The sequence below is a fragment of the Macrosteles quadrilineatus genome, unplaced genomic scaffold (genome assembly GCF_028750875.1).
Source record: "Macrosteles quadrilineatus isolate MER2022 unplaced genomic scaffold, UCM_ALF_1.0 Scaffold_8__2_contigs__length_117827958, whole genome shotgun sequence".
NCBI classification, from domain to species: Eukaryota; Metazoa; Arthropoda; class Insecta; order Hemiptera; family Cicadellidae; genus Macrosteles; species Macrosteles quadrilineatus.
Genome location: NW_026542601.1, coordinates 59,968,982 through 59,996,749, shown reverse-complemented (window position 1 = coordinate 59,996,749; position 27,768 = coordinate 59,968,982). Strand labels below are relative to the sequence as shown.

Below are 27,768 nucleotides of genomic sequence, written 5' to 3'. Positions count from 1 at the left end.
TTGTTAGGAAATTTGTACGTCGTCTGTTGATTTCAATCCTAATTCATAAAGTTAGTTAAACTTAACTTAATTCTTAATTTAACATCATTTTAGTGTTATTGTATAGAAGTGTTGTGTTGTCAGTTGTCATATTAAGTATAATAGTAGTATTTTTAACTCTAAAAACATCACAAAAGTACACCAAACGAACACCAAGAACCGATGTTATCTGTGCCTAAGTGAGATTGAGTTGGTCAAGTTGACTGCATAACCGGACAAGCTCTTGTTCCAAAATGATGGTAATTATTATTATACCTGTTTTACTTCAATAGGTGATAAACTTGAGCAATAAAATATTAATTAGGCATATTTCCTTAACGTGTGTTGGAAATAGTAAGGCAATTAGGCCTAATCACAAATTAATTACATTGGTTCTTCAGTATCAGATTCTTATCAAGCCTATAATTATGATATCAGTTCTCCTGTCAGGACCTGTCTATGTTAACATTCTATAATTGTTTCTCAACAGAAATAAACAGTAACTTAACTTCAGGGCTCAACTGCAAGGGTCTGACATTAATTGTTAAGTAAACAATGTAATGCCTAGCCTAACTTATATGATGCTCAAAATGTAAAACAGGTTGCATAGCAAAGACCGCAGGGTTTGGACCTAAACAAAACAAAAACAAAAAGAATGTCCCTTGGGTTGAAATGAACAAAAATATAGCCAAATTCCTATCAAACACAAACAAAGCTATAAATTGCATAGCAAAACTTAAGGCCAATTATTTGATAAGTTATATCTACATTGCGATATCGTGTAATTTTTAGATGTCTACAAAAATATTTTTAGATGTCTCTCAGACAAAAACTGATTGCATTTTTGGATTCAGCGTGAAAAATACTGTAAGTAGACTTCTAAAAACTACACGATAAGTATCGCATTGTAGATATATCAAATATTTGCCAACTTATGTTATCAATCCAGCAACGCTGGTCAAAGATGAAGACTTCAAGTATCAAGTAAGTTAATTGCGGATCACCTTGGGTAAATTTACACAGAAAACCTGGGGTACAGTTTCTTCAGGGGGCATCATACGCCCTATGGTAACAATGTAAAATTAGCAACCTTAATTAGGTAGCCTATGTAAAATTAGCACTTGCTTATGAACCACTTAGAGCTATCAACCTGAATTTTGTTTATTCACACCTGAATTGTTAGGTTAACTTATTCATGCTTTTATATATAAAACTGGTACCAAAATGATTTACTTTCAATAAATTTGTAATTTTGAAATAGGCCTACCCTAATGTTTTTTTTTTAATAGCCTAAAACTTAAATTTTAATTTTTGTGTGTATAAATAGCAGTAAAAGTTTTCTTAGGTAGAGTAAGATTAATACATTTGGTAACTTACCACTTCTGTGAAATACTTGTAGCTACAAATATATTCCGTGAAAATTTCATGGTTCTATCTCTTATAATACCTGAGATAAGGGGACATACGTATTATAAAAAGTCGGTTCTGGGGAAACGGACTTAAAAGTCGAGATATTACTAGTTTAAGTTAGGGGTACAGTTTCTTAAGTGGGCTACGCTAATATCAATTGAAACTATCAAATTGAAAATATGATTAATAATCAATATTTAAAAATATAAAATCTATTATAAAATTAAACTATCATTACCTAACCTAACCAACCAAACTTGCTGATGGTGAAAAAAATCCCATGAAGGTTTACTAATCGAATCGATAGTTTCAATCGATATTAGCGTAGCCCAGTTAAGAAACTGTACCCTAAGTTAGGCCTACTTATTACCGGTATTCAAATGTAAGGAAAAACGACCGAGGAAGGATTCATTTAAAAAATTGCTTCTAAGGTTAGGAATTTTTTAGAACTATTAATAAGTTGTCATTTTGTTCAGGAAGTATCAGGCTTCAATATAAAACCAAAATAGAAAAAAAAATTAAATATTTTTTTAACTATTGCTGACACTCAAGAATTACCTGTGCATAATTATAATAGTCCTACAAGGGGTAAAAATTATTTAGTTAAAGGACAACCAAGACTTTTTTTTAAAATAAACCTTCTTATATTGGAAACTATTTTTTTATAAAACTTCCTGGCTTTTCAAAAACACAAAAAGTCAAATCTAAATTTATGAAAAAACTAAAGGCATTCTTACTTTTGACCTTACACCTTATAGTACATATAGGGGCCTAGAAGATTTTAGTAATTTCAATTTAAAATAATGTACGGTACCTATAGTATTTTGTAATGTTTTAACTGTTTCTTATTGCTAATTTAGGTAGTAAGTAACAATAGACACTATTCGTGTATAAAAATTTGTACTGTGTGAATGAAGACTTTTTGAATCTTGAATATGCCAATCTCCTGCGTTCATGTAGACATCGTCTCCGCGGTCATTGAAACTCATCATCATTTTCCGATATTGTGCAACATCTTGTATTGTTGTACATCATCCGCGGCCTTGTAGACATCACCGGATGGTAATCTTTTAACAGATTACTTTTTTGTTTGACATGGAAAAGTCCCTAAATTAAAGCTCAACTAGATCTCAAATTATTGAAACCTTAGCTTCATCAAAATCTGTTTTGCCTTGATGTTTCCAAAACAAAACTAAATGCCTATATCCCTGCATCAACAGTTATTCAGTGACTGTGTTGTTTATTTTCCATCTGTTTATCAATTGTTTTTTATTTTTAGGATGGTTTGGAAGATGAAAACGAGATCATGAATGGCGACAACAGAAAGGTAAGTGTTAAAGATACTATACCATGTTTGCTCAGGGAATGTGGATGTGGATGTGGCTTGACCCTACATGCGAGGGAACCGACTCACGCACATACACTCTCAATGGTCCGTCCTAATCTGCAATTGCATCTGTGTAATTTGGCTTGCATATGTATGAGTAGGGCCGATCCTTCGGTCAACAGCACTCTGTGAGAAAACAGTGTATAGGCAGTGTTTGAGAACAGCTTATTCTTATTTTACTGCCTGATTGTGAATTGTAATAGTTAAAAATTAAACTCACGCCTCCTAAATATCTGTAAGTATTTTTTTTTCTTGTGTACAGCATTTTTACACGAGGAATCACCAGAGGAAGACGTATTCAAACACTTAAAGGGCTAGCGGTCCAAATCCATATGTGCCAGAAATCTAATCTATTCCACCAGCACCAAAGTCCGAGACACTAACACTAGGCTATTGGTGTTTTATTACCTATAGACTTATAATAATTTTAACAGTTATTCAAGAGGTTGTAAAAATGTTTAAAACTTGTCACTTTATAAATGCACAAGCTTATGCTATTTTAAATAGTGAAGTGATGAGATGGTGATGAATTAATAAATATGCAAGTTAGTTTTAAATGTATTGAATCATAATGCCTTGTTTTATGTTTTAGCCGGGTCGGTCAGAGACAGTCGACCTTACAGATAACTCTCTTCTTGTCGACATATCTGATGCTCTCAGCGAGAAGGATAAAGTCAAATTCACTGTTCATACAAAGGTCAGCACTCAGCACTAGACCTAATCCGTAATTATATACTGTTTAAAAAGCTTATGGTACATCAATCATATGTACATCAACCTGTTATCATTTTTTCATATAGGCTAGCCTAGTCCTTATTCCAATCTTTCTTCTACTGTAGAATCTTTTATAGCTAAATTTTATGATTTTTGTAAATTTGTATTTTTTGGAAAAGAAATAAAATTTAAAATTTAAAAAAATTTACATTCATCAAAAAAGTTTTTTTTCAAAACTTGCATTGCTTTAAGCCCCTGTCACACGTAGCTTGTTTCAGCAGCTTGTTCTCGCTGCGAGATCCAGCCGCTTTAGTTGCTAGTCCTCCAGTGCGCTAGAAGTCCTGTCAGACGGAGCTGGAGAACTAGCGCTACAACTTATACAAGTCTGGTGATGTAATTGGGACTGTGTGTGTAGTTAACAAAAATAATGTCGTCTTTTGGTATTAGAAGTGATGTTTTATCTATGATCAGCCATCATAGAAGTAAAAGAGTGCAAGGCAAAAAATGAAATGTTAATATATAAACACTATTATTTTTTATCTAGTATGGGCTTGTAAATTAACATTTTTGAAACGAATAAGTTGTGGTAGGCCTATATCAAAAGTTTTTTTATCTTTTAGCAACATTAAAAACACATAGGTGATATATGTAGCAATCGTAACTACCAGAAAATTATGGCAATTCATGAAAAAAAGTTCTAAACACGAAGTTTTAAACTCATTTATTGTAATGCGAGAACTAGCACGATAATGTCAGACAGAGCTGGAATGGCGCTAGAGACCACGGCTGGGTGGTCACGTGACCTGCTAGTGACTCTTCAAGCGCTTGTAATATTAAACTGTTTAAACCCTCCAGCGGCTAAAGATACCAGCTCATGCGAGTGTTTCTACCAGCTGGAGAATCAGTCACACGATGCTGGTTTAATGCTGGTTCTAGCTGCTAGTTACTAGCAGTGAAAAAACCAGCTCCTTGTGACAGGAGCTTTAGTAATTTGTACTTCTTTCTTATAAGTATGTTTAATACTATGAAAATTTAATACAACTTTGTTCAATAGCAAAGCAGTTATCTCTATACATTTTCGTAACCTATATGTTAACATCGATTAAAACTATTAAATGTTATAGATATTTTTATAAAAAAGAGGTTAGTAAGTAGGTACTAGTTTATATCTTTTAGTGCTAATATTGAAAAATACAGTGTTTAAAAATGTTTTTAGACAACTTTACCTGAGTTTCAAAAAACTGAGTTCAACGTAGTTAGACAGCATGAAGAATTTGTGTGGCTTCATGACCGCTTTGAGGAGAATGAAGACTACGCCGGATATATTGTAAGCTGTTATTGAAATTAGCATATTTTAGCCTGCAAAATGTACAGATTTGCTTCAAAACAAATATAGTAAAACAGTGATTCAGAAAAACAACATACAACATGAAAATATAGTAAGCTGAGTATTCCATCTTTTATTCATTTGATGGTGATTAAAATAGTTTGTGTACAAAACTAAAAAACAAGTTTTTGAAGTTTGTTCTGGGCAAATGCAACACTACTGAACTGACATTTTCCTCAAATGTAGGCTATGAACCAAGCCTACAATGCTTATTCATGTTTTTAAAAACCTCTTGGGTTATATTCCCCAAGCATGTTCAAAGTTAGAAGGTTAAGCTGTTAGAAGTAAATATAGATTCTTTTGTATCATAAAAGAAGAAAAAACACAGTATTTACGACAGATAAAGGTGTCGAATGTGATATTCTAAATCCATTCTTCATATTTTGATAATGTTACATTTATTCTACCTCACTGCTGATTGAATTAAAATTAAATTAAGTATTACTCATAAAACCGAGTGGTTTGGTTATTTGCTTTCTATAATCAATAACGGTATCCGTAACTAATTGTTATCCTCAGTAGATTCAAAAAATTGCTGGACGACAATCACAACTTCGTGACCGCGGGAGTCGAAGGTGCTGTTTAGACCTTCTGTAAAGATTGGTTTTTCTCGTTTTTGACCCTCAAAACATAAAATTTCCCAAATTTTCTCTAGACCATTTTGAAGAGCTTAAAAAATCAAATAATTTAGTATATTAAAGTGTTTTTGTATGGTCATTGGTTTCGGAGAAAATTGTAAATTAAAAATTCCCATGTTATTCTTATGGAGAATAAGTCAACCGTTGTAATTTGTTTATTTATGGATATATTTGGATCAAACTTGGCAAATCTATTTATTTTTTACTAACCTATTAATATTTTACTAAAAATCACACTTCATTACCCTCCCTGTAGGCAGCAAACCTGGGTACTCGTTAAACCTAATGTTATTTGAATAGATTTAATTTAAAATCAAATCAGGCGAATGGAATTTAGCTTAGTCTGCAGGTTTGCTGCGGCGGGATTATTTATATCTCTTACAACTTTAAAATAAAACAGCTGGCACACTTATATCAATCACCCTGGATTCCTTAAATCATATTCACAATAAAATAATAAGTACTTTGGCATTAAATCTAATCTACTAATAGTTATATTAACTAGCTTTAAAAAAAAACTCTTTCAGAGTACTTTGTAAAGATTTTTGACAAATATATTTGGTTGTCTACATTTAAGATTCCTCCTGCACCTCCGAGGCCAGATTTTGATGCCTCTCGAGAGAAACTTCAAAAACTAGGAGAAGGAGAAGGCACAATGACAAAAGAAGAATTCAATAAAATGAAACAAGAACTAGAAGCGTAAGTTTTCTTCATATTCCACAAAATAATAAATGTCCTACTGTCGACAGCAATTGTAAATTTGTAAGCATATACAAATTCCATGCACACAGTAGTCAGTTTTTTTCAATCATGAAAACATATGTGATGTTCACAGCATTACAAAATAATTCAGTAAAATTAAAGTAAGTAGGCCCTAGAGGATTTTAGCTGCCATTTTTTTGTAAGTTATAATGGCAATAGACCTTGAATCACCGAGAATCTAATATTAATGGGCTGTTTTGATCATCCACTATAATCTAGTTAAAACTCCGTTTTTATAAACAAATCTTAGAAAGTCTCAAATATGGTCTTTTTAGGGTTACAAATCTACCACTAGACATTTAATTTATTATTTGTACACATTACCAAAGCTAGTTTAAGGTTTGCATGTATTTATTTTAGACTTCATGATCAATGTTGCATTGCAGAGAGTACCTAGCCACTTTCAAAAAGACTGTTGCGATGCACGAAGTGTTCCTGTGTCGATTAGCTCATCATCCTGTATTTCGTCTGGACCACAACTTTAGGGTGTTTTTAGAATACGACCAAGATTTGTGTGTCAGATCGAAAAACAAAATGGAAGTTTTAGGGGTATGTAACTTTCATACTCAATAATGATAGACAACTATAGTAGTACAGAGTTACTACTGTACGCCAATATCTTGTTTCCTGCTCGAGGTATTGCAGAAGTCCATCTAGTTGCTATGACAACCTATACACCACAGTGCATTATTGCAACAATTTTTTGTATGTACTGTTAGTTTGTTACTCAACAAAAATTGGGTGTGTGGGGCTGTTGTAGCAATTGCAAATTGTAGATAAGACAATTTGCATTTTCTTAACTCAATAGTCATTTATCTGCCTATTATAGCTACGGTTTTTTTTTACTCATCATACAAAATCTATATAAAAGACAAACTTATCATATTCAGTACTTGTGATGAGAATTATTGCAGATAGACTGTTAGGAACAAAGACATTTAAAATTATACAAAAAAACAAAGACAGAACAGTACTTATACTTTGTGGGCAGCCCTAAATGCATCTCATATCTTTTTGTCAGTTTTAATACTTAACCAAAATATTTTCTTCTATAAAATTGTGCCTCATTTTATTTAAAACAACCCTAGAAAAAGGGGAAAGGATGCAATCATAGCTGAAGTATACTATTGTTATAGTTTTAGTTTATTACATTTGCAAAGTTTGTCCCTTATTACCCATTCAAAAAATTTCTATTTTGAAATCAGTACTGAATCAGGTATTAAGTAAAGTTAATATTAGTTACCATTCATTCTCTTAATTTCACACAAACAAAAACAGTATGCACATTTTTTTATAAACCCTGTGCACTGATATGACATGGTTAGAAAATTTGCAGAATGTATCCTGCTATACAGTTAATCTATGGAATAGCTTAATTTTAAATTTTTCATTTACTTTTCCAGGGTTTTGTTAGATCGTTTTCTAAGACGTCTGACGAACTACTTTTATCAGCAACAGTGAAAGATGTAAACGATTTCTTTGAACAAGAAAAAAATTTTCTCATAGAGTATTACACCCACTTAAAAGATGCTACAAGTAAAGCAGACAAGATGACAAAAAGGCATAAAGGTAAGTTGTTATTTGATTTGTTAACTTAAAAATTTTAAACACATCAACTGTTGGTCTATATGTTGAGGAGGAGATGATCTGGCATTATCATCTTATATACATGATTTTTGGCAGTGTGTTTAATTAAATAATGTTTGGGCTTTTCAGAATTTAAACGTTTTCATTTATAGGATTGTACTAAAAAAAAAATGTTAACATGTATGTAAAATCATATTACCCAGTTTAAAATTATTGAAATCTAGAATGCATACAAATAATTTCTTGGCTTGTTCCAGATGTTGCAGACTCGTTCATCAAGTTATCCTCCGGCCTGGTACAGTTGGCCACCACTGACCACCGAGACTTGGAGAAGTTCCTCACCAAAGTAGCCGAAACTTTTGAAAAATCAAGAGTAAGTAATGTACTAATATTTAAGGTACATACCTTTACGTCCACAGTTCTTAGATGTATGGTCAACTGTGGACGTAAAGGTATGTACCTTAAATATTCGTCTAATCAACAGTTCAAGGGCTACACAATGAATTTTAATTTAAGTAATGTAAATTACGATTACGTTTAGTCTTAGTTTCAATTTTGGCGAAGGTAATTTGTTTTTGAGGAAGATCTTTCAATATCATCCACCAAGCAAGTTTTCTATTACGTTTAGGTTCAGGAATCTGATATTCTGCACAGGTAAGATGTCACATAAAAATAATAAGAGTAGTACCGGTCGGTATGCTATTATTGCAAACCTCAATAAGAAATCAACCTTGATAACAAGTCTTATTTCATAATCCCAATTAGAGACTTGTTATCAAAGTTCTACTGTAACACATAAAAACTGAGAAAAAACGCTGCAGTAGTCAATAAAGTACAGTCACACAAAATTTGTGTAGGTAATGTGGTGTGTGCACAGTTATTGGACAAAGGTTAAAAATTGTAAATTGAGACAATGTAGTACATTTTCATTTGATTTATAATTTATAGATGATACATATGGTAACCTAAAACGTAACTTTGGTGGACAGTGTGAACAAAAAAACCACTTGCAATCATAGGTGGGCATAGAAATAAGGAACCCGTGACGATACGTCTCAGGGTTGAGTGGCACAGTGCAACCACCCCACAAAACATAATAACTCATCTGTTTATTAACTAGTATGAAATTATAATTACTTCATCTCTTCATATGTCTTCTTGACTTAATTTACGACTCCATAACATTCAAATAGATAAAATTGACTTCTTCAAAATATTTATGACTTATTTTTTTTTTCTTAAATTGCTTAGTTATGGTGCTGACCAACTCTCTAGGATAACCAAAGTTTCTCAGATACAGTAGATGCTCTTCAATCAGGTACGATTGAGACTTTAGTGGTGATGGTTTATTAAACGTCTTCTTAAGACACCCGTTATTGAGAGACTATAGTGTAAAAACTACAGATTTTAGAATGCCATAACAAAATCTTTTGGAGACAGTCCTCATTTCGTGTTTTATTGTTATTTCTCTTATCACTACTAAAATAAAAAATACATGAAAATATAGCATTCAAACCGTTTTAAAATCCTTTTTTCATCTGTTTATAAAGATTCTTTTCCACACACAGGAATAATTTTTCCTTTGTGGAAGATAATTTTGCTTAGTGTAATTTGAAAAGCTTTTTTAGAATTTTTTTTAGAACACGTTTATACTATCTACAAAACTAAACAGTATTGTAAACATTTTTGTACAGAGTTTTAATTATATAATTTGTAAAAAAAATGCTGCGGGATAAATAATATTTTGATTTGATAGCACCCACTATTCCATCAAATGCAACCGACGTCAGTGATTTCTCATGACGTCTGCAGATTGCTCCCGACTCTGCCAAATGCGGTTATGCTTAAAACAGCATTCAAAAAATTTGTTTAAACCTATAGACCAATGTCGAATTATTATAAGTGACGCACCATTGGATAACGGATTAGAGGGCTTTTACTGTATGTGTTACTCAAATGTTCTGATCATAATGTCTGCAAGTAGTGCTAGATCCAAATGACAAAGGCAATTTTCAGTGTAACTACAGTTCACCACCAGGGTCCTAATAACACAGGCATAAGCAGGGTTGCCACCCGTCCCGATTTTGGTTCCTTGTGCCCGTAATATAAGCCTATTTTAATTCGGGGGGCAATGTCCCGATTTTTCCCTAACATAAGGTGGCAATCCTGGGCATAAGGTTCGAAGATTCTAATTAAAAACATGCAAACTTACAAAATGGTTTTCCAAAAAGCTCAAGCTGTGCTACACAAAAATGTATAAAAAAAACGAAGTGAACAAAATGAAACAAAACCAACACATTTGGTGACACCGTTCTCAATCGTCAGCCAAAGAGACTGGTATCCAGTACTGTAGTATGATAGTAGGAGTGATGGTTGGAATCTTGTTAATTGTTCTATATGTGTCAGGTCCTCCTATTAGAACTCACGTTTTGTTGCCATTGCATTGCAGTAAAGAAAAGAATGTAGGTCTTTTGTGCTTATTGTTTGAAAAAATATTTTCAAATTCATGTTTTGGTTGTAGAAGATAGAGGGCAGAGTTGCATCAGATGAGGACCTGAAGTTGTCTGACACGCTGAGGTATTATATGCGAGACTCTTTTGCCGCCAAACGCCTGTTATACCGTCGTCTGCGCTGTCTTGCAAACTACGAGGCAGCCAATCGTAACCTAGAGAAGGCGAGGGCGAAGAACAAGGACATTCATGCTGTAAGTCTCGCCAAAGTGTACAGACCTAAAGTTGTTTAGGAAAATTGTATTTTGGATTTGTCCACGCAATGCCTGGGGTTGACAAAGTATGAGACAACCCCATACAATAATGGTTGACAAGTATGGCCTTGCTAAATATTTTGTTATAATAACCAATGTATTTTCCTATCATGATAATCACTTAGTCAGCTGTTTTGAAAACCACAAACATTTTTATGTTAAAATGTTACTTCTATATGGTTCTTTACTAATGTATCGTCAATTGTTATTTTATAAGTGCAAATAATTAGAAGTGAATGAATGAATGATACTTATTGGCACAAAACGTACAGAATATTACAGGATGTATGCACAGGTGCTTCGTCATAAATAAAATTGTCCTTATACAAGTCGTCTCTATCCTTCTAGGTTATATACATTTTTAAATCGTTAACAAAAAATATACTATTTTTATAAATAATAAGTAATAAAATTCAACAGTAATGATAACAGAGGAAAAACTAGGCTTACAACTATTTAACATGGTGTTAATTAAAATAAATAATTTAAAACATTTGAGTATCAAGGTTTTAAAGCAGATTTTTTTCAGTGAATGCTATGGTAAGTAGTTACCCAAGACTATCTCATCACATTTCAGAATCATTCAAAAAGTTATTAACTTTGTAATAGGTCTTTCTAATCAACAAGCTTTATTGCCTTCTCTGAAAATTGTGTTGGGTTAAGGGTGTAACTTTCATAGGGTTAGGCAATTTATTATGAAGTTTTATGCCCATATAGTAAATGCTTTTCTCTAAAGCTGTTGTGGAATGATGAGGGTACACAAGTAAGTTGTTGTTTCTTGTACTACAATTTGTACTATAACTGTGACTGGTTTTTCTTCACATTAAATTGTTCCTGACAAAGACAAAGTACCTCGTGGATGTAAATACTTGGTACTGTCATTAATCTGAGACTTTTAAAAATACCTTTATATAAGATTTTGAATTTTTTTAGTGTCATAATTCTTAGAATTTTTTTCTGTGCTTTTAAAACATTTCTTTCTAATTATGATGAGCCCCATTAAATTATTCCATATTTTACTAATGGATAGAAATAGCCATAGTATAAAGTTAATTTTGCCTCCATACTGGTACTTTGGGTGAGGAAACTCATGTTAAAGCATATTGAATTTAATATTTTACCTAACTGCATTATGTGTTCTTGCCATTTAAGGTTTTCATCACAGACGACACCTAATAATTTTACAGATCTCTGACGGTCTATATAATTGGTTCCTATTGCAAGCCTTAGTACACCCTCTCTATTTTGAGTATTTCTAAAACATATTATATTGGTTTTGGCAGAATTTAACGAAAGCCCATTTATTCTAAACCAATGCTCTAATTCTTTTATAGTAGTTTCTGATGTAGTTTTCAACTCCTCTAAGCACTTTCTATTTATTACAGCTGTAGTGTCATCTGCAAACATGACTATTTTTTTCTGAGTAAGGAGCCGCAAGTTTCATCTCAAAAGGACCACCCTAGCAAAAATGGCGACTGTTTGAAATTTAAAAACCCACTTATAGGGAACGTCCGGTGGAGGATGCAGTAAAAAGTTTTAATGGAAGCCTATGGTAAATGATACACCATTTTAAAGGCCATTTTTTCTGAGTAAGGAGCCGCAAGTTTCATCTCAAAAGGACCACCCTAGCAAAAATGGCGACTGTTTGAAATTTAAAAACCCACTTATAGGGAACGGCCTGTGGAGGATGCAGTAAAAAGCTTTAATGGAAGCCTATGGTAAATGATACATCATTTTAAAGGCCATTTTTTCTGAGTAAGGAGCCGCAAGTTTCATCTCAAAAGGACCACCCTAGCGAAAATGGCGACTGTTTGAAGTTTTTGAAAATAATTGAAAGCTTAATTGGTATTTCTGTTAAAAATAAGTTTAGTAAAACAACACAAACAATTTAGTTAAATGTTTTTTTTTTTCAGTCATTTTTCAGTTCACCGCGTGATAAACTACTGTACTTCGTAACTGGCTTGTAATAGCATTTAAAGGAAACAAATACGGACCATTTAAATAGCAATGTTTTTAAATTTCAAACAGTCGCCATTTTTGCTAGGGTGGTCCTTTTGAGATGAAACTTGTGGCTCCTTACTCAGAAAAAATGGCCTTTAAAATGATGTATCATTTACCATAGGCTTCCATTAAAACTTTTTACTGCATCCTCCACAGGACGTTCCCTATAAGTGGTAAAAAATTTCATAAGGCACCAAAAGATAGGTAAAACCATAGTATATCCGTACACAAAATATCAGTTGTTTTTCTTTAACCACTCACCAGATATAATGTTGGTTCTAGACATTTTCAACACCCTGTATATAAAATACCCCCGCCGCAGCAAACCTGACGCCTAAGCGAATTTCCATTTGGCTGAATTGATTTTCAATTGATCTATTTAAATAACATTAGGTTTAACGAGTACCTAGGTTTGCTGCTACAAGGAAACTAATAAAGTGTGTGTTTTAAGTAAAATAATTATTGCTTAGTATAAAATGAATATATTTGCCAAGTTTGATCAAAAGATATCCATAAACAAGCAAACTGCAACATTTTACAATATTCTCCATAAGAATAACATGGGAATTTTAAATTTACCATTTTTTTAGTTTTCTCCGTAACCAATAACCGTACAAAAACACTTTGATATACTGAATTGTTTTTTTTTTTAAGCTCTTTAAGAAGGTTTAGAGAAAAATTGGGAAATTTTGTGTTTTGAGGGTCAAAAGTGAGAAAAACCAATTTTTACCCCATAAAACCCCCCATAAAACCCTGTTCCCATGGTCCGATCATGCTGGATCGCGAACTCATTCAAGTTTATCCCGCCTTACACCTTCAAACCAAATTTCATCAAAATCGGATAAAAATTACTCAAGTTATCGTGTTCACGGACACATATATATATATATATATATATATATATACATACAGGGTGAGTTTTAAATGTCCCCCCCAACTTTTTTCTACATTTTTTCAAATATCAATCCCAGACCACTTCCAAACATTGTTGAGTAGTAAGTACTTCATTTTGACAAGGTGGTCATTTCCGGCCGCCATCTTGGATCCGCCATATTGGATGCAAAATATTTTTTTCAAATGCAAAGGTGGGGTTGTGACCCATTATTTCGAACAACATTTTTACCCTAAATACAATGCCACAAACCGTTTTTAAAAATCTTGATCAATTCCAAAGTTATGAGGGCTTTTTATAACTTTATTTTTAGCCCATTTTAACATTGTGCATTTACAAACTAAGACCATAATCTCAAAATGGTGATAGATAAAGATAAGTATACACTACCAGTGATTGTTGACCTATTTTCACTTGGTTATGATGGATTTATTTTTTTCGGCCGCCATCTTGGATCCGCCATTTTGAAGTGTGATAAATTATTTTAAATATGAAGGGGGAGTTGTGACCCATCATTTCGAATTAATTTTTTAAGCTAAACTCAATGCCGCAATCCATTTTTCGTTATCAAGTTTTATTTATGAAATATTGCAATTTTTCTGTTAAAAATGTCAATATTTCAGAATCAAAATATGAAAATGAAAAACGGATCATGGAATTGCGTTCAGCTTTAAAAAGTAATTCGAAATGATGGGTCACAATACCCCCTTCATATTTAAAATAATTTCTCACATTTCAAAATGGCGGATCCAAGATGGCGGCCAAAAAAAATAAATCCGTCATAACCAAGTGAAAATAGGTCGAAAATGACTATTAGTGCATACTTATCTTTATCTAGCACTATTTTGAGATTATGGTCTTAGTTTGTAAATGCACAATGTTAAAATGGACTAAAAATAAAGTTATAAAAAGCCCTCATAACTTTGGAATGGATCAAGATTTTTAAAAACGGTTTGTGGCATTGTAATCAAGGTAAAAATTTAGCTCGAAATAATGGGTCACAACCCCACCTTTACATTTGAAAAAAATATTTTGCATCCAATATGGCGGATCCAAGATGGCGGCCGGAAATGACCACCTTGTCAAAATGAAGTACTTACTACCCAACAATGTTTGGAAGTGGTCTGGGATTGATATTTTAAAAAATGTAGAAAAAGTTGGGGGGGGGGATAATTAAAACTCACCCTGTATATAAAAATTTGAACGAGTGGTGTTTTTGGCCTCTGGGGACATCAAAATGAAAAAGTAAATCGGTCCCGGGCCTAAGTCTTACCATGAGACCTACGGTAATAGCTACTTCCCTATAGGGAAATTCGCTAAAACAAGGTTGGGCCTAAAATTGATCCTAGGGGGCTCCTGATTTCACAACATCATATTTAGCTTCACACCTCATGTCATCTACAACTAAAGAAGTTTTCTGTTTCCTCTCAGTAAGGTTGGATTCAAACCATCTCCAACTCAAACCTTTAATTCTGTACACTTCTAGTTTCTTTAAAAGTAGCTCATGGTCTACGCAATCAACTGCTTTTGACAGGTCACAGTAAACTGCGGCAGTAGTCTGTGACCTGTCCCATGCTCTGTAAGCGTTGTCAGTCAGAGAAATTAGTGCTGAGTTTGTCGAATGGGATTTTCTAAAACCATGCTGACTTTTGAATGTTATTTCATTTTTTTTCTAGGTTCTTTGTAGCAGTTTATTTACCACTTTTTCAAATATCTTAGAAAAGACTGGTAAGAGCGAGACAGGACAATAATTTTCTATCAAATGTGGGTCACCTTTTCAAAAATTGGTCTTACTATAAAAATCTTATGCTTTGTTGGAAATTCCCCCGTGGATAAAGATTGAATAACTATTTTACAGATTGGCGTAGCAATATAATCTTTACATTATTTTACTAAGCTTACAGGTATTTCGTCCCATCCGGTAGACTTTTTATTTGGCAAATTCTGTATGATTTTTTTAATTTCCTGAATTTTTACTTCTCTGAAATTTAAAATTTAACCCATTTGGTACTAATAAGTATATCTTTATTGTGACGAAAGTACATTCTTTAACAACTAGCAAAGCTAGAACAGAATTGTCAATGCAGTAAAGTTATCATAATTAAGTAGTACACCTAGCAATAAGTATCTAGAGAAAGAATTAATAAAACCTTCACAATAATCATTTTAAGAACATGAATTATCCCTTTACAAGTTGGTTTTCCAAAACTTATTACTTAAAAATCTAAAAATGTGACAACTGAATGATACAATTTTTAAATCAAAAAATCTTTTAACTTTTTTCTAAAGCTGTTTTCCTTTATTATTTCCTTCAACTCGCTGGGTAGTGTATTGTACTTATACTTTTTTACAAAATTTCACTGCTATTCCTGGCAAACTTTGGATATCTAGTTTTTGTTTTATGTTAATATATGGCTGATTAAAATAGTTTGGAATAACTTTGTAAATTATTAAAACTTATTTATTATGGGTTTATATATATATATATATATATATTTATATATTTATATATTTATATATATATATGCATATTCTCTTCTGGGGTTACTTGGTCACTGATAATAGTGCCACCAACTAATACTTCAGTTATATTGTTATTTTTTATTTTATTCATTCCCAGCTCTCTCTTAATTACATTCCATGATGATTTGCTTTTGCGTTCTGCTTGTTTTATATACTGATCATTTGCGTTTCGTTTTGCTGCCCTGGCAACTCTCATAAATACATAAGTACATCTGTCTGTATTTTTTTAGTAGGTTTGTATCCCAACACTGTTACTATCCTTTGCCAGCTTTGAGAGTCTCTTATTTTGATGTAATTTCCATCATCAAAGAAATCTCTTAAAAAGTGGTCATAGTTTTCATCTACGCTTTATGCTGGCTGTATCTCCCAATTCAAGTTTATACTTTTGTTCTTAAATTTTTTTGCAGTAAAGCATCTCTTATAGGTTTGAGTCTTTGTTCTCCTATCATCTTTAAAACTGGGCAAAGTTGTCCATATTGAATTGTGATCAGAAAGACTTATATTTTTAACAAAAACTAGTTCTAAATTATATTTCTCATTTGTGATAATATTATCAAAACAAGTTCCACTGATAGGCCTCGTTACCTCTTTAACATTAGCTTTAAATCCATTAAAATTGAGAATATTCAAAAATCCATCTGATGCTACCTTATCAAAGACTATTACAGTCAGTAGCAATTAGAACATTGAACATTTTCTTAGCTTTTAACTTGTTTAACAAATATTGAATGTTTTTTTAACTAACTAATGTAAACGTACAGGGTACTCTATATAAAAAAAAAACAATTAATGTTGGCTCTACAAATTTTTAAATTTCAATAATCGAACATTCAAAATAAAAATCTTCATTAAATGTTTTAAGGTCATTTCTAATTTTGTACTTAATACCTGCATTTTCTCTCATCAAAATTTGGTGATCCTCCCCTCTTGTCATTTTCCCTTGAGTATAAATCAGCTAAACTAAAACTCTCAATTTTATTTAACAGATTTATATTTTCTTTACTCAACCAATGTTCATTCAATGAAATTATAAGGGTTTTTGTATTTACATGATTCACAATTAAGCTTAATTCATCTAGTTTTTCCTTAACTCCTTGTGTACATTAAAGTGCATTAAATAATCCAAACAATAACTATTCTTACAATCTAATATACAGCTACCTAACCTACTTAGGCCGGTTTTGTCATTGCTCCATCGTTTCCCTGTGTGGTGCTGCTGTGGCTGGTCTCCTCGTCCGTGGTTGATTGTTTTTGCCCCTGGTCACGGATGGGTTGCCGTTTGGAATGGTTTCTGTTGGGCTGGTTACCGCTAGATCTTCCCCTGGTGCCATGCTGAAGTTGACATTCGAGAGTGCTGTGTGGTTGCCATTTGCTGCTTTGGGATTTTCAGTAGCTGCTTTGATGATAAAGTTTGCTAACTATGTCTTAACCAAGTCCATTCAGATGTTGTCCGTGTCGAGTGTGTAGTTCCCTCCTAGCTAAACCCGATTGTACAAAAGTAGCATTGTTATATCGATCACACATTTTCTTTAAAATTTCATTTGTCCTTTTGACTTTTCTGTTAACACAGGACCATTCGGCCAAATTGTGTCTTGTAGGAAGATCCACTACTATTTTTTTTTTCTCTTTGTATTTTTTAAGTATTTTTGATATATTGACAATGGCGATTTGAGCTTTGTTTCTGGCGATGTCATTGGACCCAGCCATAATAATTGAAATGTCCTCTTCTTCAAGTTTCTCCCTATTATTATCACTTAATATGTCACTAGCGCCTGCTCCAGGTCTTACAAAGCCTACAGTTTCAAACAGTTGCGTGTCCCTATTGATGTGGAAAGAAAGATCCCTGCCATGGCTGTCGTCAACTTCATAATCAATTCATCTTTTTAATATTTTGTAAACTATAGTGTAGATGCTGTTTATAATTATTGATGTGGATTCATAGATTGGTAGATCAAAATTCATGCAATGTATTATTAATTATTGCATAAAGCAGATGATGTTAATAATAACTAATAAGTTGTTTCTAATAGTTTGATATTTTCCTTTGTTATGCTGCAAAAGGCACAGGAGGTTGCTGATGTAAGTTATACTCTAAGTCCAGCAATATGTTCTTTGGCTCGGTATTGTAAAAAAAACATGTGTTGAGAAATTGTGATAGTTATAGTTCAAACCAAATATTTTCTGATGGTTTGATCCTTAAGTTATAAATAACACAAGGATCAATTGAGACCACAAGTAAACTAAACCTTTTATAGTTTTGTTTAAGGAAAGGCTCGAGGCCAGGATTTTAAGTTGTAGAAAAAGGAGGATAGCAGCTAGCTTACCTTGAAGTTGACAACAGCCATGACAGCTGCCATTTTGTAATTTATAAACTCTTTCTCTGCACTAGACAAAGTCCCTTAGGGGACGAAATATTGTGTGCACAATGTTTTTTCTACTTTTTCTATGGCCTACCCACACTTTCAAGGTAAGCTAGCTGCTATCCTCCTTTTTCTATAATTTATAAACCTTTTATAGGCTATTATATAGGCCTATTAAAATATTTTAAATAGTATTTTCACTCTAGATGTATGTGGATTGCATAATGAATTTAACCCGTAATTAGTTAACAAATAGGCCGATATATGACTTTTGGTTGATTGTTGAACTAGAGGGGAAAAAAATTAGCAACTTCTAAGTTAATGTTTTGTTTTTATATTTTGTTTTAACAGATAAACAACGAGAGCCTTGCATTATGTCTCTAGTATCTATTACAGAATTAATGTCATTAGTTGACTAATAATATATTTATCTGTGTTTTATAAAATAACTGTTTTGTTTTTGTCTAAAGGCTGAAAAAGCACAACAAGAAGCCTGTGAAAAGTTTGAGCAGATGTCTGACAAGGGGAAAGAAGGTGAGTTCAATGGAATGTACTCTACTGTTGACACTTTTAATGAGATCCAAAGTGCATCGTCTCTTTTAAGCTGTTTAATCTGTTCAAGAGTGAAATATTTGCCTACTGCAGTCACGTCTAGTCGGTGTTTAAAATGTTTTCAGAATGGCATGCATAATGACCCTACGCTACCCGTTTGCCCACACAACCCCCCCCCCCCCAGGCCATACCCTTAAAAACAACTGCAATGTGATAAAGACTCTTTTAACATATTTCTTAACATCAGAGCTGTTTTCAATAACTATATTTAAACATTTTGTCTACTTAGGTCTATTGTGCAACAAGTGAGAAAAGTGGCACTTTTTAATCAAGAGAAAGATGTTGACTCGCCAGGCTTGCTGAGATAAAAATACACATTGAAAACTAATTAATTACATATTGTATTTTTTTTATCTACAGTAGTTATGTGCAAAATATTCCTTTTTCAGTACTAACATAATGTAATCAAACATTAATTTAATATAATTTTGTTCAAAGAAGTAATTAATTGAACACTGTTAGATCTTTGATACACATTTTTCTAAATATTAGGCATACTTAATTAGTGAAAGAACAATTACATGCACAGCTTTGCTTTAACCATAAGTACAGGTACAGTAATTAATTGTTCCCCTACTGGTTGGCCTAAATTTTGTCTTTTTCAGTTGCCATTTGGACAGCTAAGTAGTTATCAAAGTAGTGGGCTAAGTAAAATGGTAAAAAATCAGCTTTTTCACGGACTAATTTATGGTAACAAACGCTACGTTGTATGACAATTACGGAAAAGTTAATAAACCAATTTTACTTAATTTTTTTTAAATACTATCTTTCTAGTTTCTCCTACTTTAAATCTTTGTGTTTTAAAAATCTTTTCCTTTTTCAGAATTAGTTGACTTCAAATCTAGAAGAGTTGCGGCATTTAGAAAAAACCTCGTTGATTTAGCAGAGCTGGAAATCAAACATGCAAAGGTAAACTAATAGATCAAAAAGTGTTGTATAAGGATAGGCTCTAGGCCAGCATTGTTGTTTTGTTGAACAAAGGGAAAGCAGCTAGCTTACCTTAGAAAAATTCTAAGTAGGCCATAGTAGGCTTCACACAGAAAACCCACAGTATTAAATTTCTTCCCTCGACAAATAAATTAAGACAAAATTGTAGCTGTCGTGGCAGTTGCAACCTTGATAGAAAATGTAGGTCCAATGCAATGTGACTTTTAAATGCTGCAGGTTAATTTAAAACATCTTATTAATTACTATTATTTTTAGATGGCCTGGACAAATATCTACTATACATTTTACATTGGTTATAGAGATACTTTCTAAGCATTTTTCCAAAGTTATCTGTTCTGAAAATGTAAATGTAAAATTTAGAGTTGTGCGGGCGACTCGATTTTTGACCTAAGCTTTGAAACTCGAAAGATTGAACGCCAAGACAGTAAATCGAGCTCAAGGCGAGCTTTTACGGTCGTGACATAATTAATTGCTGTTATAAATTTTTCAATTTGTATTTACCAACAATCATATTATGTTCTTTAATTAATTATTTTACCTATTGCTCAAAGGAAAACATTGTTCAAATACATACTCAGTTGACAACTGTTGTTGTGTCACACTAAGATGGAAATTATTATAGAGTAATTAATATAGAGTGGAGACGAGGATGGGATCGGTTAATGGATCTTTTGTCTGCCTTAGTTGATTGATATGTTTCTTTAGCACATAACCGTTATCAAGTTGGATTCTATAATGGAGAGCTCCGAGCTGGGTCACAACTCTGTCAAATTTCCATTCTTATCCCATGCGTACTAGTACCCTGTCACTGTCTTTGAAGGAACAATGAATGGATGGTTGTCTTTGCGAACATTCAACTTGATTATTGGTTTCAGAATGTCAAATTTCTTCCTTAACTTTCGATTTAAGTACAACTCTGTCAATATTTTCCACATTGCAGAGGTGTAGCTCGGTAACAGAATAAGATATCCCTTTAGTGTCGTACCAGAGAAGTATGTGAAGATTGGTCTTTGATATTTCTTTTTAAGGATGATTTGATTGTTTGCATGTATCGTTCCACCAAACCATTATTTGCAGGATTCCCTGGTGCTCAAAAGGTTTGGACTATACAAGTTTGGTTGCAAAATTTGTAAAATTCCTTGTAGTGAAAATATATGCATTGTCAGAAACCATTGTCGGTGGATATCGATGCATGAAAAAATGTCTTGGAGTAGTTCAATTCCAGGCCAGTAGCAGTATCTACATGCAAGCCTCTTCGTTCTTACTATTCCAACATGAGTGGAATGTAGCTCTTTAAGAACTTTCAATCTGATTGATTGTGGAATAAAGACCCTGTCACCCCTGAAAATGGCTCCTTGATGAAGAGAATACAACAGATTATTCGTAAAGTACCATCATTAAGTTGTTGAAGAATATATGCATTGTGGCATCTTTGAGAGTTTCTTGAGCGATAGATGTGCTAGAGATATCAACTGAAGATAACTGAAAAATTGACATTTGTTCCACTTCCTTATATCAATAGTAATTCAATAAGTAATAAATCAAATCAATAGTAATATGTAAGGAGTTGTATAAATTCCATTGCATTGTTCTGGGACTGTTGATCTGGAAAAGTAGTCAACATTTACGTGATCCTTTTGATATTTGATGGTGTATTCGAAACCTTAAAGGAAAACAGCATAGCGAAGAAGTCAACCTGCTGACATGGGTGGGATGTTCTTTGGATCAAACATTTGAGTGAGTGGTTGATTATCTGTTATGAGATCAAATTTTCTCCCGTAAAGATATGAAAAAATTGGTTTACTACAAAAACTATTGCAAGTGCTTCCCTGTCTTAATTGACTATAGTGACTTTCAGCTTTTTTCAGTGATCGATATACAAACACAATTCGGCGTTCAGATCCATTGATGGTGGGCGAGAGGACCCCAGTGACACCAAATGGGGTAGCATCACAAGCTAGAGGGGGAACTTAAGGTATCAATACACGGTCATAGGCAATCTCTTTCTTGATTTTCTTGAAAGGGTCTTCACAGTCCTTTGTTCAACAATACTTTTTGTTTTTTATAAGAAGTTTACAGAGAGGGTAAGTGAGAGTAGAAGCTGGGGGAATGAACTGTGAATAAAATGTTACCAGTCCCAAAAACTTGCGTACGTCATCAACGGATTTTGGATGTGCAGTATTGAGGATAGAGGGTACCTTGGCTGGAGACTTAGACATGTTGTTATGCTCAACAGCAAAGCCTAGGTATGTAATGCTCTTTTGAAAGAACAGACATTTCTTACGATTGATGTGGAGATTGTTATCTTGAAGCTGGTGAAGACAAAAAAAGAGATTGTTGTAATATTTCTGTAGAGTGGAGCCGCAAATTATGACGAAAGTAAGTATTTACTCCCGGTATATTTATTGTACCTAACAACTGCTCAATGATTTGGTTGAACATGCTGGGGGCAGTCTTGATGCGAAAAGACAAGTGATTAACCTTGTACTTAAATTTTTGTGTTGAGATAGCTTGAATGTGTGCGCTTTCGTCATCACCAGGAACGTGAATAGGTCAGACACCTGCATTACAAGCAGAACCGACCACATTGGAAGTAGAAACTTGCTTTTTGAGAGACTGAACATAACTGAAAATTGACTCATTTAGTGATGTAAAATTCCCGGGAATTTAATATCGAGGAAATATTCCCAGGTAATATTGCCGGCAATATTCCCAAAATTCATAAATTCCTGGGAATTTATTTTTAATTAGCAAGGTAGGTTTAAAAACTGTTACTTAATAGTTAAAAGCCATAATTATAAGGTTAAATCAACCACAAAAACTAAAATATATTATAATACAAAGTTTTAATTGAAATAAATAACTGGGAATTTATAATTTTATATGCTAAATTGCTCAAATCAGTCACTGTGGTAGTTTGTTTTAAATAAAACACAAACAATCTATGTTCCTAAAGTGTTGATTTAATACAACTAGTGTACCTGTTGCTCGAATTCGAGCTATTACAGGCGTTATTTTAAAACAAATAACAGTCATAATTTCTGATGACTTTAAAAGATTCGACTCAATAATTATGGAAATACTCAAGATGTACATAACAGATCGATATAATCAACATTTCTTTTAAATATCTTATCATTTTTCAAAAACTGATAGTTTTTAGCGTTTTCTACAAATAGCCTTACTCATAGCCGCATTAGGTTGTTCATAATAACGATTATAAATTCTAAAAAAAAACATTATTTCTATTTCTTCTCCTTGGTGGTGTTCTATGACTTTCCTATGTTTCCATAGTTTGCAAATCGGCTCTTTCAATGATTACTAAGAAATGCAGCACAGTGTTAATTCAGTTTTCTCTTTAGTATATCAAATTATCCAGGCTCTCTCGCTTTTTTCCATTGTAATATTTACGCCAACCCAAATTCAAATAGGCCTAGAAAATATTTCATCTAATCCAAGTCAGTAAATGTTTGTAGCAAACTGTTAATTTAACAAACTTATTGACTGTTTACAATTAACATATGTTATTCTTCTCACTTTTAATTTCTGACAACAGCCGGAGTTTCATAACAAAGTTTGTTTCCCATGTTAATCTTAAGGAGAAATACGAAACTTTAAGGACCCCAGGGCCTCACTACCTAATTATTTTCCTAAAAAGAAAGTTTCCTGCACAACTTCACGTTACGCTCTTTCCAATGACACCAAAAACATGTCAATCGGTACAGTAGTTTCGGAGGAGTAATTGTCACAAAAAACCTGATGCGTATTAAAAAAGTATAGTTATATAGATAATCTGAAACTAACATAACCTAGTAAATATCCAGGAAATAAAAATATTATTTGAAAAAATTGTTAATTTAATGTATTAAATCAAGACTACATATTAAAAACTAAAAGGTTAAATGGGAAATACTGAAATGACATATTTGTTTTCTGTGTTATTTTTTTTTAGTTTCCTAGTCACTGTCACTTTTTATGTCAAATATATTTCCTTTGTCCTTCTCGTCATCTACATCTCCAAATCCACAAAAATCGTCTTTATTGTTACTTGACAAGTCAATCTCATCCTCATCCCTTTTCGATCTCAAGGATGTCTTCATTTTCTTCCTGTCCTGCTTCCTCTGGGTTGTCTTCTGCTTGCTTACTCTAGAGGTTGAGCATTTATGAGTTTCCAGTTGTAAGAAAGAAATGTCAGTTTTGCTGCTCGCTCAGATAAAAGTCTGTTTCTTTTCTTGGAATGCAATAATTAAAATCCATTCAGTTTCATAAATTAAAAAAAATTACAGGAATGTACATGGAATAACAACTCTTAGATTTAAATGTAAGAATTTTTACCATAGGTAACATAGTTTTAAGGTTCTTTAACCGTCAATATGTGTTAAAACGTTCAGAATTTAAAAAAATATATAAATTCCCAATTTTTGGGAATATTCCCAGTTTTGGGCCAAAGAAATATTCCCGGCAATATTCCCATTTTATAAGTTCCCTCCCACTGGGAATATTCCCGGCCCACATCACTAGACTCATTAGTTGTTTTGTATTGAGAAAAGAATTTATGTTACTCAATTTAATTTTGTCATCGAGGTAGTAAGCTCGTCATACTGCAGCTCTGTTACTTTCTTCGCCAACGATAAGGCGGACTACAAGTCGTAGTCAGAAGAGCCTAGACTGTTAATAAAGATAAGGCCCAGAGATCTGTGTCTGTGAAAACGTTCTACAACTGTAAGTAGTTTCCAAATTGCTCTTTCTACTGAGAAAAGGTTTCCCTTTTACTATCAAACTCTTCATAATTGGAAATAAATGTCAAATTCTTTGATGATTGTGGCTGAAACATACCTTGAAAAGCTGTGGTAAGGGTTTGTAAGAATAGTTAAAATTGTTATTGGTCCATTTTGCCTATTCACCTCGTCGCCACTCTAAAATACGTGTTATAATTATGGATTATTATTCTACCTTAGGTCTCTTTGCTAAAAAATTTCAAAAACTAAGTAAATTAACTTCATTCCAGTCTAAAGCTGGGTTTTCCTAGGCGCGGAGTCGGCGAGCGGAGAGAGGAACGCGGAGAGCGGAATTGAAATTAACATGGCATTCCGCTCCGCTTCTAGGAAAACAGTAACATTAAATTGCCTAAGACAAGTGGAGTCCGATCTCCGCGTTTCTCTCTCCGCTCGCCGACTCCGCGCCTAGGAAAACCCGGCTTAAGAGAATCCTGAGAGCTCCAATTTTCAAATCACTTGTATTTTCAGGCGCAGGTTCAATTGTACAAGAATTGTTTAGCTTCGCTGCGGGAGGATGAGTGACCAGTGCTGCCCATTCCTGTTGTCACCAGCTCATTCCTTCACTAGCACCCGCCCCCCCCCCTCCTCACTTCTCCACCGTCTCCCCTTCAAGACATCAGCTGACTTGGACACATGTTTCAGGCTCTTGAATAACAAAGTGTTGAATTTTTTTTGTATGCTGTTTCTTTAACATTGTCATAAAGGTTTTGCATTATGAAGCATTCATACACTAGGCCTGTGTTTAAAACACACTTACATTGCTTCCATCAGTGATTTACTAAAAAAGAAGAAATAAGAAGAGAGAAGTGCGTTGTGAAAATATTCCTACTACAATCACATGTTACTGCAGAATTTACAAAATCAAAGTTAAGAAGGAATTCAGAAAAGTACAAGTCATTGTAAGACATGGAGAAAAGTACATGGTGCTCGTTCAATTGGTCTACAAAGTTCAGCTGGTTTTTGTATATTGAGTGAATATAAATTTCATATTTTATTTGGAACATTGCCGAATGTTGGGAGGATTTTTGAAGCTGCTAAATATTAATAATAGATATTGTATTCATTTTCATATTATTAATTTAGGTTTTTTGTGTTTTACCGTTTTCTTATCATAGTTAACTCTAATAATTATCTATCATTATGATAATATACTCATTATATTCTTTTAGCAACTTCAAAATACTTCATGTTAAATTGAGCTTTTAACGAAGTATTACAATAATAATTTAGAATGGCACAGCCGACTTGATTATAGAGTTGTAAAGCAGGAATCTTGTTGCCAAAAACTATTTCTAGGATATTAAATATAATGAAATGAACTTTTTTGTTGTTATTTTGGTTCATTATAATGTCTTATATGAAAAGAGAGTATATAATGTATGTTTGTGTTATGTTATATTTTATTTTATAAATTTATCTTACAAATAAAAGTATATTTTTATATGATTATGTATTTGTAGACGTACGACTAAAAGGCAGTTCATTTCGTATCACTATCAGATAATAACAAGCTATCATGTTTTTTTCTATAAATAATTCGTAACATATTTCACTGACATAGTATTGCTATCCGTTATTATTCAATAGATAGTTCATTTAAAAAAAGGTTCTACTTTGAAACTGGAAAGTTGAATATTTATTCCCTTAAATAAAAACAAATGTATTTTTTAAGAGTGATATGATGTTACTTTAACTCCTATATTCATTTGAAATTTTTGACTCAACTTCATCCTATTGGTCCATACCCAACAACAAACTTATCAATAGATATCATTTCCATTTCATCCGTTTCCATTGCATAGCATAGTCACAGTTTAAGAGTCGGCAGGACCGCCGGCTATCTTGGATTTTCTGCCCATAACGGCAATGTTAATGGTTGAAGCATATTATGGCATTGTTTATTTAGATAAAAAAAAGTTGCAAAATATCTCATTTTAAAGCTATTGAAACTGAGAATGTGATTTGCTATCTACTTTTATAATTTTAATTGTTATTAATTTGCCAATTTACATTAATATATTGACTTAAACTGTGAATTTTTTCATCCTCTAAAATATAAGTTTTTAAAATCTGAAAAGCAATTCACACAGAAAATATATCACATAACAAAAAAATCAACATTAAAAAAGAGCACTTACTATTTTCTGCTCAGTAATTAAGCTTACGGTGCATGGTTAATATGATTCAACGTGAACGCATGTTTTTCCTGATTGACACTCGGACAACCATTGTTTTGCATGGCATCTGACGGTCAACAACAAAGCAAAATTATTAACTCCTGCCGACTCTTAATGGATCATCTATTCCAAATGCTAAAGTGAACTTCATTCCAGCAACCTTCATATTATGTTCATGACCATCTATTCCAAATGCTACAGTGAACTGTAAAAATTTTACATTATTGTATATTATGTGATAACTGATGCCTCAGTAGCCTACTATGCTTTGTTCGCGGGTAAGCTTTCTATTTATTTCAGTTAAATATAGTGTTTGCAATCAGTTGTATTATGAGAATAATATGCATCTCATTGTATTATGCGCTTTCACTGATTTTTCACATCCTAGATCCTTTTACAAAAAATGTAAAATTTCCAAAGAATTTTAAACCATATTTTAGGAAAGAAAAGGAACAGTTGTAAAGTAATTTTTACTTTGCTCATTGCCAAACTGTTGGATATGTGCCTATTAAAGTCATGGCTGTAAATCAACTTCATTCACATTCATTTTTTTCAATTTCCCAAAATCCTACCCTTTTTTCAACTCATTTTTATTGTCCTTTCAAATATATTTTCATACCTATCGATTAGATAGTAAGAACCATTGCATTCCAATAAATCTTATGAATCTTTGATTCCTGTATTTTTATGTTGTTTGTTGTTACGAAATCAAATTATCAATAATATGGTCTGTGTTACTTTGTGTATTTATAGTGATTGTAATATGAATTGTACATTTTGTACACTATATTAAACAATTATATAAATTTA

The 27,768-nt window shown here is 32.8% G+C and overlaps 1 protein-coding gene across 2 annotated transcripts; it reads left to right on the top strand.

The window, feature by feature from the left end:
• Positions 1-27,768, top strand: LOC129000786 (sorting nexin-6). Of its 2 annotated transcripts, XM_054427781.1 has the most exons (13): positions 1-278; positions 2,708-2,755; positions 3,408-3,512; positions 4,746-4,856; positions 6,132-6,253; positions 6,703-6,865; positions 7,720-7,885; positions 8,161-8,276; positions 10,425-10,607; positions 18,145-18,162; positions 18,914-18,977; positions 19,879-19,964; positions 25,250-27,768. In XM_054427781.1, exons 1-13 carry the CDS (start codon positions 273-275, stop codon positions 25,301-25,303), a joined length of 1,242 nt encoding a protein of 413 aa, XP_054283756.1. In that variant the 5' UTR covers positions 1-272; the 3' UTR covers positions 25,304-27,768. The 2 variants fall into 2 exon arrangements, with proteins under 2 accessions (XP_054283756.1, XP_054283757.1); XM_054427782.1 differs by lacking the exon at positions 18,145-18,162.